Source organism: Apiospora phragmitis, assembly GCF_038363925.1.
Source record: "Apiospora phragmitis strain CBS 135458 chromosome Unknown utg000002l:1.0-5516284.0:1.0-5523493.0, whole genome shotgun sequence".
Lineage (NCBI taxonomy): Eukaryota > Fungi > Ascomycota > Sordariomycetes > Amphisphaeriales > Apiosporaceae > Apiospora > Apiospora phragmitis.
In genome coordinates this window covers 1,135,491-1,147,056 of record NW_027117400.1, presented here as the reverse complement: position 1 = coordinate 1,147,056, position 11,566 = coordinate 1,135,491, and the positions used below count along the sequence as shown (strand labels likewise).

General features: G+C 53.5%; 2 protein-coding genes across 2 annotated transcripts; one reads left to right on the top strand and one right to left on the bottom strand.

Annotated features, from left to right (window-relative positions):
• Positions 1 to 332: 332 nt before the first annotated feature.
• On the bottom strand, positions 333 to 2,343 carry PG994_001197 (aldehyde dehydrogenase (NAD(P)(+)) ald5; the record flags this gene model as incomplete). The annotated part of the gene is made up of 4 exons (XM_066852606.1): positions 333 to 449; positions 838 to 1,749; positions 1,811 to 2,210; positions 2,282 to 2,343. 4 exons carry the CDS (start codon positions 2,341 to 2,343, stop codon positions 333 to 335), a joined length of 1,491 nt encoding a protein of 496 aa, XP_066720747.1.
• Positions 2,344 to 5,742: 3,399 nt separating this feature from the next.
• On the top strand, positions 5,743 to 11,151 carry PG994_001196 (MYB DNA binding protein; the record flags this gene model as incomplete). Its single annotated transcript, XM_066852605.1, has 6 exons — positions 5,743 to 6,184; positions 6,350 to 6,783; positions 6,833 to 7,451; positions 7,505 to 9,660; positions 9,708 to 10,045; positions 10,104 to 11,151. 6 exons carry the CDS (start codon positions 5,743 to 5,745, stop codon positions 11,149 to 11,151), a joined length of 5,037 nt encoding a protein of 1,678 aa, XP_066720746.1.
• Positions 11,152 to 11,566: the final 415 nt, after the last annotated feature.

Here is an 11,566-nt window from a genome sequence, read left to right as displayed (position 1 = left end):
TGCTACGAGTTCCAGCAGCTATATATACTCTGGACTAAAACAACCCAACAGACATGAATCTAAGATACGGCAAATCCTACCTGGGCATCTCTGTTCTTAAGTATACGGAAGACATGGTTTAATTGTGGGTATCAGTGTATTGGTGTTGCTGTTCCAATTTGGCCTTGGTATTTGACCGGCAAAGAAGTTGTTGCAAGCTCCCAAAGGGTATAGAAGGAGACCCTACCTCACTAAGTAACTATCATACAATAAAGGGGTCGCTTGCTTTGAACATTTGGAGATCCACTCGAACACCTAGCTGGTCCATAGACCTTCTTTCTGACGCGATCCTATCAGAACAGAGGTCCAGCCAAGCGCATGGATACTGTCTTGTTTTGCGTGTAGTTTGCGAGGGCCGCCTCACCGAGTTCCCGACCGATCCCACTCTCTTTGTACCCACCAAACGGGAGCTTTTATCCTCAAATTAGCAATTGCGCGCGTACAGGACGTTGTGAACGTTGTGGAGGTAAGGGTATGATATAGCTGAGATCAGGGGGTCAAAATAGGCGGGTTTGGAGGTTGGGTCGGGCAAATGGGAAAAGTGCGGGGCTCAGCACGTGATCACGCCTCAATTGACTTAAATAAGTGGAGACGGGTCATCCATGCGTTGTAGGGGTAAAAGAATAAGCTGGGTAGAGACTCGGGTGGGAGCGGTGGTGGTGATGGTGGTGGTAGATGGGGGTTAAAATAGGGGGGTGTTGGAATCAAGGCGCTGTACAAAATGGCCACGTCTCAACCAATACCAGCGAGAGCGAAAAGAGTGGGGAATGAGAAAGAGAAACTCCAAGTGACACTTACCTGATGGCTGAGCATGTTGTACTGGTTCACCCAGACGGTACCGGCGCGGAGGTTGTTGCTCACGCGGATGGCGGTGTTCAAATCCCGAGTGTGCACGGCGGCAGCGAGACCGTATGTGCTGTCGTTGCCGGCGGCGACAACCTCGTCCTCGGTCTTGAACTTGGTAACTGTGCAGACGGGGCCGAAGATTTCCTCTTGCATGATCTTCATGTCAGGGGTAACGTCGCTGAAAATGGTAGGCTTGATGAAGTAGCCCTTGTCACCGTGGCGCTCACCGCCGGTCTCGCATGTGGCACCGGCTTTCTTGCCCTCCTCAATGTAGTGCATGATGCGGTCGTATTGGAGCTGGCTGATTTGCGGGCCCTGGAAGGTGTTGTTGTCGAAGGGGTCACCAACGGTGTTTTGCTCCGCTCGCTTCTTGAAAGCGGCGATGAACTTGTCGTAGATACCCTCCTGGACGTAAATACGAGAACCAGCGCAGCAGCACTGTCCGTGGTTGAAGTAGATACCGAAGTTGACCCACGAGATGGTCTGCTCGATATCGGCGTCGTCGAAGACAATGTTGGGCGACTTTCCACCGAGTTCCAGGGTCACCTTCTTCAGGTTGGACGAGGCAGCGGCCTTCATGATGGTGCGGCCAATCAGAGTGGAGCCAGTGAAGGCAATCTTGTCCACGTCCATGTGCGAGGATAGGGCAGCACCAGCTACCTTCCCGAAACCCGAGATGATGTTCAGGACACCAGCGGGGAAGCCAGCCTCCTTGACGAAGTTGGCGAATACGAGAGCCGACAGGGGTGTCTGCTCAGCCGTCTTCATGACGATGGTGTTACCTGTGCACAGAGCGGGACCAATCTTCCATGCGAACATGAGCAGGGGGAAGTTCCAGGGGATGATCTGGGCGCAAACACCAATCTGTAGATAATGTCTTAGTTTCACATCATCAAAACAGGATGACTGAAGGGTTGGTACTCACGGGCTCAGATCGGGTGTAGGCGAAGGTGTCTGGGTTGGTATCGATAGTCTTGCCCTCGATCTTGTCGGCATAGCCGGCGTAGTAGCGGAGGCAGCCGATGACGGCACCAACATCGCCCTTGGCCATGGTGATGGACTTTCCATTGTCCAGCGACTCGACGGCAGCCAGCAGGTCTGTGTTCTTCTCGGCGATATCGGCCAGCTTATACAGAAGCCTGCCTCGCTCTTGAGGGGTGACTTTGCGCCACTCGCCCTCAAAGCTCTTGCGGGCTGCCGCTACAGCAATGTCGACATCCTTCTCTGTGGCCTCGCTGACGGAGCAGATGACCTCCTCGGTGGAGGGGTTGATAACCTCAAATGTCTTCTTGTCTACACCCTCAACCCACTCGTTGTTGATGAACCTGGAGATGTTGGTCAGCAACTCAAAGCTTGTGTTACACTAATGATGTGCGGGGTTGTGCTTTGAACTTACAAGCCGGTGGGCTGCTCATAGGGGCCAGTGACAGGCGTCTTGAGCGTGGTTGTCAGAGGCATGATGAAAGATGTGAAGTGATGTCGTTACGGAGGAGCGTACTTGGTTGATTCTGGATTGTCAAACAAATAGCTGGTCAATGGATTGGAATGGATATGAATGGTATGAGAATAGACAGATATCAGAAAGGTGTTGCGAGGTCTGAGGGTTTATGTATTAATACGCATGAGCGGGGTAATTGGAGGCGTCTACGTTTACCAGTCTACCAGAGCTGCTACCGGAGAGCAGGTACACACACACAGTCTGGAAGCTGGTGGGTTTCGGGGAAGAGGGTGCAAGGTGCCAGGTACTGCAACAGCTAGGTACGCAACGGCCGCCACTAACAAATGTGCGACACACACTCACCCACACAGACACCCATACACTTGCTGTACAGTGCTGCACAGTATGTGGGTTCCGGGTCGTCTCTTCAGCCTGCCTAACTCGAGGTAGTGTGTGTAGTGTATGGAGAATGTTGAAGGCCAAGTCGATGGTCCGTTGTACTACTGGATATGATTGGGGCCAGTCGGGTTCCAGAGCGAGGTTGTATCCGACTAGATGTGAGGACCTAACTTGCAGATGCCGAGGATACAATTCGGCCTGCTGCAGTGAGATTAGTCGCCCGCTGGCCGCGCAGGTCATCGCCAATTGTTGTGGTGTGTGCGGCTTTATCGCAGGCAAGCTTCGTCAAGGGGGGACTAGGCAATGATGACGAGAATGGGGTAATATTCCATTATGGGGTTTTAGATGGGTCACGATCACTTCCCCTTGGGCCCTTAGAATTCCTTTTCCTCTGGCCAGAGGCTGCGACTCCCTTAAGCCCGAAGCCGATGGCGATGGGGGATTTGGCATGACCGCCCCATTGGCTCAAGGGCCATAACCCTTGCCCGGCCACGGTAGACGCCACGAATCACATCGACTTGCCCTTGGTCCGATACCCAGGCAAATAAAGTTTCCTATAGGCGTTAAGAGCCAACGAGGCGTGCACGCATGTAATGGCCCGGTATGGGGGTTGGTATTAGCTAGAATATCATCCCCACAGTTGTATGAATGAGGCTAGCAGAAGTGGGTAGAGGCTGGAAACTATGGGCTATCTGATATCCCTCGTGCATGTCTGGGGTCTGGGCGAAGGGGAAAGGGCTGGCCGACCCCGCACTCTTTTGACCCCTACGACTCGACTGCCCTATTTGTTTGAAATCGTTCGCTTAGTAGGAAGTAGGTATTATTGCCATGCTGAGCTGCAGCTAACAACACCCTTGAGCAGACGAACGATTATCTGGCGATTCTCTTCCCTTCGCCCTAGCGAGTATCCCTTGGCTCACGTGGTCTATACGATATACGCACTTGACCTCCTGTCAATTTTATCTTGCTGCATAATCCGGTCCACGGGGCCTAGAATCTTACCAGCTTACCGGCGAGCGACTCAAGCACCGGCGCCACAGCGAAACGCTGAACACGCATTTATGGGGAAGAAAACAACTCCGGATCCGTCTCGGGTGGACCTACTAATTCAACCGGCGTCCAATCCGAGAAGAGATTTCGAATTGGTAACCCTAGAACTGGTTTGGGGATGGGGTTCTTTTGGATTGGACGGAGCTGACCCCAGAACGGACCCGACAACAGTGCAGCCCTCCGCTCATTCATTCATTGGGGTCTTCTTTTTGGGGTCATCCATCCCCGCACTTTTTCTGCGAACCGACATCATACCCTCCCTCATCAGGTTGGCTTCACAACCCGCCAAGTCATGACATCGCCAATCGTGATAGATCTGCCGTGCTCTCAGATGGCTGTGTACGTCTTCCACCTATTTAAATCTATGATTTTCGTCTCTATCTCAAAGCCAAGTGACAAATGAACAGAACGCCTGCAGCGATGCGGTCGGTGGCCGCACCTATCTCGCATATCTGTCTCTGTCGCTTACCCACACATTCGTGATAGGTTGGAACGGAGACTTCTTGGCAGTGCACATCCAAGGAGCAAAGGAAGAAAAGCATTACCAAGGTAGGCGGTTGGATGTGTGCCCGTGTCCACAATCACGAAGAGAAAACGGGTCAACGCCAGTCCTCATAGGATCTCTTCCGGCCCTTTTCTGCAGAAGCGACACACCGTCTGGGTTATGGGGGAAGTGCACTGTAAAGCCATATCAAAAGGATATGCACCCCATCCTGTCATTGTGGCCTGTCTGCCAGTATTGAGTTGTCGGTCTGCAAAAGGAAAAAAAGGGGCGTATTCATCCCCACTGCGACTGGATTGGGATGGCCGTCCAACAAGGTACGGAGCCGCACGAACTGTCTTGACTCTTGCTACTCTTGTCTCTGGATGCAGACAGGGCATGGCAATTCGCGGCCCAATGACGTACGGGAGATGGCCTGCCTAACTGATATAACGTCGTAGATGGTGATTCCACTTATGCACAATTGCTTCATTTCAACTCTGTTTCAATTGACGACAACACATTTGTCAATGCCATTGACTTTCGGTCACATGCTGGCGATATATCGATACATCCGCTTACATCATTTGCACTTTGCTTGCTACGCTTAATACCGGCTCTTGCATAGTGAATGAATGTCATGACATATTCTGGCGTCGGAAGAAACAGACTTTATCCCAAAACTGATTAGTATTTTATGAAGAGTATGTTCTTTGTTCTCAAACATATTAGGAAATATATATATGATCATTAATGACTTTAGCTACTACTACATAATACGCACACATTGTTTTCTGATCGCAGACTACCAATAGCTGATGAACAGAGCAAGGTACGGGATCAGGACTCCCGCAGTCTGCAGATCACTACGAACGTGTAGCCATACGTAATCCTCCGGATAATAATGAGTGTGACTTATAAGCAACACAGATATAAAGTCGTCAACATCCACTTGATCTCGACCACTCATATCGACTCTACTGTCCGTGTGTAACATTACCTACGATATGCACGTACTTTGCTGAATAACTATGACGGTCACAAGACTTGGAAGATGTAGATAAGCGATCGATTGTATCAGTATCAACCCACTTCCGCCCCGATAAGCCGTATCGATAAGACTTTATCTTGACAGGAATTTTGATCGGAACCATGGGAGAGTACATGTCCAAAGTAAGAGGTTATCAAACTTGCTCAGAGTGAATTTAGATAATTCCATTTTAATCAATTGAAGAAAAGCCGTTGCTGAGATGCACGGCAAGCCTAGAAGTTTTGGCGGCAGCAGCAAATTTCCCAGGATTGTTGTGTATCTCTGACATCCAAGTGGTTGGGGCAAGAAATAAGGGCATCGCGGTCGGCGCTCCAGACCAAATTTTCTCCGACATCAACCTCAACGCCCGCCGGACCTGCAGTTTGCTGTCGCAAACCCCCGCCAAGACCATTGCCGTCCTTCTCGACACCGTAGAGTGCATCCGAAGACGCATGCGACATGGACGACGCCCTCGAGGAGGCGCTCAGGGCGGCGGCCGCTGCTGAGCATCCTCCCGACCACCAGGCCCTCTTGGATGCTCTGGAGGCAATGGCTTCTGAGCATACAACCCCACCAACGTCCCACGAGTCTCACCACCACGACTGCGAGCTGGGCCCGGATATCTTCGAGCTTTTAAAACAAGAACAGCACAATAACCCCGAGGAAGTCCAGCATGCACCTGAGAATGACACAACAGGTGCGGCTCCTGCCCCAATGGCAACAGAACCGCACCCCGCTCCGCCCAGCGAGTCGCGCCCGCAAAGTACAGATACGCATGAACAATCCCCTGTGACTGCGGCTGCTGCATCTGCAGCTCCAGAGGAGCCAGACGAAAATCATCAAGAGATATTGGATGCCCTTGCCGCGATATTTCCATCTGCGCAACCCCCCGCGCCTACCAGTGAGTCTTGCCCAAGTAGAAACTACCGTAGCAGCGAAATCGCAGTGACTTGTCCAAGTGGACATTGCGAGATAGCAAGGCTCCCCAGTGCCTGCAGTGCCTGGAATTTGTGTCATATATACTGCGTTCCTTATGTTGGGCCGGCTCCCTAATGCGCGAAACTAGATTCCGAGGAGAAGGACGAGATCAAGCGCGAGTCTCCTGCCGCGGAACAGCCCCAGTCGCCGTTAAAACGGATGCGATCGCCGGAAGACGACACGACTGCCAAACCAAGAGACGAGAAGCGAGTAAAAACAGATGCGGAACATGCCCGCGAACTCGAAGAGGAATTGAAACGGATATTCGAATCAGCATCCTCAAACCCCGCCCACGATCCAATGGATACGGCCGCCGATGAGACAGGCGAGCCAGGCGACCATTCCATGCTAGATGCCGACGCGCATATTATCGATCATTTGAACGGCCACTTTGGTGAACAAGAAACACATGACTTGGCGAACGGTGTTCTGGATGGGTTCCATGGTGACTTTGTTTTAGAGGGCCTCGATGGAGAGAAACACTCTTCATTCGGAACAGAACGCGACGCCCGATCTGAACTTGTCTGAAACACCAACTCACAAAAAATCAATATGGGACCCCAACTCAAAGCATTTCACGCGCCAGACGCACTATATTCCGACGTTGGGTACGGTGGCTTACGATATTCTGAGAGCATTATCCGAACGGTCGTTCGAGACGGTCATTGGGGGGATTAACCCTAAAGAGAACGGGGAAGAGACTGAGGTTTTCAAGGAGTATCGGAACCTCAAGTCCTTCTTCTATGATCTAAGAGAGAAGATATCCGACGAGTTTCCTCTGTTATATCCTGATCAACTCGATATCGTGGATACCGGAGAAACGGAGATAATTCGGGTGGCGAACTTGGCTACAATATGCTCCAGTATATTTGGTGCAAATGAGCTTGGATGGCCGGACTTGGATAGCAACTTTCTCTTGGCTTTTGTTCCCAAGTCGAAACCCATGACATCCGAAGTCGCCGACCTCTACATTGGACTTAAAACTCAGATGTACCTGGACCTTCTTGAGAACGAGCAGGATTCCAATCGAGAGTCACTTCTGAAGCGCCTTTTTGTCGACGGGGTGGAATCTTCTCTCAAACAGCGACACCCAGATGTACCGTTGGTAGGCGCCGAGAAGGACTTCTTGGCTAACTGCAATGCAAGGAAGGCTTTGCTGCTGGAGGAATCGTTCGATCCGGCCAGGATTGGTATGATACACGATGTGCCCGAATGGTGTCTTTGCTAACTTGTGGTTACCCAGTTGAACTGAAAGATCTGAAATATCCTTATGACTCGTTTCTCCAAAGTATCAACGTTTATATCAGCAACTGCATCGAGACAATCGAGAATCTGGCGACAAGGCGGAATAGCATATCTTTTGACATGGAGAACTTTTCGTTCGACGATGGTCTGGACGGCCATGACCTGGGGGACTTGGAAACTCTCATGGCTGAAGCTGCTTCTAGAGCTGCTCAGACATCGGTGGATGAAAAGGAAACCAACGGTGCCGATATCGATGAACTTGCCGCTCTCCTATCCGATGGCCTTACCCGCAACAGCCAGCAACAACAAGCACACCCACCAACAGCAGCAGCTTCAGGGCTCTCTCCTTCAGCCCTTGCTCTTGATGAGAGCGCACTGAGAGCCAAAACCCTGGCCCTCGACAGTATACAGCAAAATCAATATCGGCCAACGGTGTCCCCGCAGCCTTCATCTAAACCCACATATCATAATGCACAACAACACCAGGCTCAACCACAGCAACAGCATCCACAGTACTACCAGTATACCCAACAACCAGCTGCAAATGCGCAAACCTCTCACAAGGGAGCATCGTCCGATGGTGAAGGTTTGCCCCCGAACCAGAGTGATTCGACTCCTAACCTATATGAGCGTGCTCGTCAGGCGGCGGCAGCTCGGTCATCTAACCACGCGCGACGCGAAGGATCTCACTCGACGCGCCGGCCATGGAGCGCCGATGAGGAGAGAGCACTCATGATGGGTCTTGACATGGTGAAGGGCCCTCATTGGTCTCAGATCCTGTCACTATTTGGACCTACCGGAAGCCTGAGCCAGATATTGGCTGATCGCACCCAAGTGCAGCTGAAGGACAAAGCACGCAACCTCAAGCTCTTCTTCCTCAAAACGAATTCGGAGATGCCTTATTATCTTCAGTGTGTCACTGGCGAGCTAAAAACGAGAGCCCCTACACAGGCCGCTCGGAAAGAAGCGGAAGAGAAGGCCAGGCTCAACTCGCAAGAAGAGCAAGAGAGGATCAATGGCATCATGGCACTTGGAAGTATGCAGACGAACGGTGTGCAACGCCCGAATCCGGCGCTTGTTGGCCAGAGGAGTGCAACGCCAACCCAACCTTCTCAAGGCGGTCTTCAAGCACATCCGAGTGCGAACAGGGCGACCCAAAGCCAACCTCCAACACCGGTTACAGGCCGGATCTCGACAGCTCAACCAGTCCGGTACCCGCCAACGGCTCCCAAGCCTTATCAGCCACAGGATACCCCGTCACAACCGCAATCGCAAGTCCACTCCGTAGCTCAACAAAATGGTCAGCGTCCACCACCTTCCCAGCCTCCTGGACAAACTCAGACACCGTCCCAGAATCAGCATCAGCAGGGGCTGCCCCAAAATCTGCAGCAACATCATGGACTACCCTCTACTCCTCAGCAGCACTCTGGTCTCCCCCAGGGCCAACAGCAGCAGCGACCGGTGCAGAGCACGTTGCAAAACACCAAACCGCAACAACCTCCGCCGCAATATCAACAACGCGCCCAAACACAACCGCAGCCAGCTGCCCAAGGCCCTGTCCAAGCAAACCCACAACAACCACAACGTGTTCAACAGCCAGTCCAAGCCGGTACTGCTTCGGTCAACGCACAACAAACTCCGCAGCACCGACCGGTGCAGCCTCAGGGGCAATTGCGTCAGCCTCAGGGGCCAGCCCACCAAGCAGCACCGAGAGCCCCAGCCCCAAGCCAGGCTCCTGGACAGGGACCTGGACAGACTACAGGGCAAGTTTCTGGGCAAGTTTCTGGGCAAGCTGCCAGGCAAGCTTCGCGTCCTGCGCAATATGCGGGCACAAGTCAAACTATATCACGACCACCACAGTCACAGCAGCCGTCAGCTCAAACGCATCTATCTACGCAGCAGCCTGGACAACAACAAGGAATTAAGAGGGAAGGTGTACAGCAGCAGCCAACGCAATCTCACGGTGTAAACCCACAACCTGCACAGCAGCGACCCGTGCAGCAACCGTCTCTACCGCAACAGCCTGGGCAACAAGCCAACGCTCAACAGCCTGCTCAAGCTAGGGCACCGCCGCAGTCGATGTCACCAGCAGCTTCGCAGGCTCCCCAGGCGTACTACGGACACCTCAAACCAACCCTCAGCCTAACTCCCAAAGTGTTGGCCAGGTAGCTCCCCGGGCGCCTCCTCAAACCACTCCGCAGCAAGCTGCTCTCCAAGGAGCATCTCGGGCGGCCCCTCAAGCTGCTCTTGGCATCTCCCACGCTACTACGCCGGCTGTTCCCCGAGCCAATCCTCAGCCGCCAGTACAGGGTGCTCCACAAGCAGTACACCAGACTGCAGGTCCGCCCACCTCCCAGGCACCCGCCCGAACCGGTGTACAGGCAACGCCCCAGGCTCCCACTCAGGCTGTTCCTCGAACTCACCCACGACTACAAACCAGCAACCGGTCCGAGCTGGCCCCCAAACTCTACCCCCGGCAGTTTCCCGGCCTGTTCCACCGGCTGGCTCTCAGCCCTTATCACGAGCTGCTCGCCCGGCTGTACCTCAAACTGCTGCTCAGGCTGCTAGTCCCGCTGTTCGCCAGCCTACACAGCAAGCTCTGCCCCAGACAAGTGCTCAGCCAAGCCAGCAGACTGCTGCTCCAAGTGTCCCCAGGCTGCCCGACCGAGTGTAACCCCAGCTGCCGGTCAGCCGGTATCCCAAGCGCCGGCGCCCCGACCTGCACCTCAGGCTGCACCAGCTGCTGCCCCCCAAGCTCCACCGCAGACTCAGTCTCCACGCTTGGCGAACCCCCAGCAGCAACCTCCGGCGCAAGCCCAGGCACAACCTCAGGTTCAACCTAAGGCGCAACCTCTGACGCAACCTCAGGCTCAACCTCAGGCTCAACCTCAGGCCCAACCTCAGGCTCAACCTCAGGCCCAACCTAAGGCGCAGCCTCTGGCGCAACCTCAGGTTAAGCCCCAACAACCATCGCCATCTCCGCAACAGCAACAAATGCAAGCTAGACCACAGGTGACCCAACCCCAGGTTGCTCAACCCCAAACGGCACAGCCTCAGCAAAGACCGCCGCCGCCAACTCAGCAGCAACATGCTAAACAGCAGACCCGGCAGCCACCTCCGCAGCCACCTCAGCATCAACCCCAGGCGCAATCCCAGGCACGGCCTCAGTCACAGTCCCCGGCTCAACCCCAAGCTAAGCCTCAGCAACCCCCGCAACGACCTCTCCAGCAAACTGCGCAGCAGCCCCCACAGCAGCAGCAGCAGCAGCAGCAGCAAAAGCCAGCTCCGCCACCGCCTCAGCAGTCGCCCCAGCCGCCGCCTCAAAAGTCACCCCAGCCGCCGCCTCAACAGCCATCCCAGCCGCCACCTCAACGGCCATCTCAGCAGACATCTGAGCAGCGGCCACAACAGCAGGCTCAGGTGCCTGCGTCAGTACCAGCGGCGACAGGAACTCATCCAGAACAACAAGTCAAGGCGGAGCCAGCGAAGGAGGGCGAGCTGGACCACTTGTTCTTTCTCAAGGAAGCTATGGAGAGAGAACAACAGGATGCTCGAGATAAGGAAGCCCGGGACAAGGAGGCAGAGGCTCTCCGCGTTGCTCTTCTAGCCATCGAAGGTGCGGGCGGCGGTGGTGGTGGATCTTGATTATGACATGACACGACACGGACATTCGCGCAGCGTGAAACGACTTGAAACGGACCAGGATCCCATTCTAGTATATATTGTGGCTTTTTATTTCTTTCTCCATTATTCGGAAAGTTAACGACGACGCTTGATACCCCCAATACGACGGCCTTCCTGCGATGGATCGGTGATTATAGATTACAGAAGAAGAAAAACGAATGGTTGGGTTACGGCCTAGACAGCCCCTGGACCATAACCGTTCAGGGTAGGGATGATAAAAGGAAGCATATTAAGCATCGGTGTTATGGAAGGCAATAAGCGCTGGCCTGGTTTGATGCCGATTTTGATAAAGTATATAGCGAATTGGAACAGGCCCTCTTAGAGACAATTGATATCTCGGAATTGGATTATGTTCAGTCTCATTACCTACTACCTC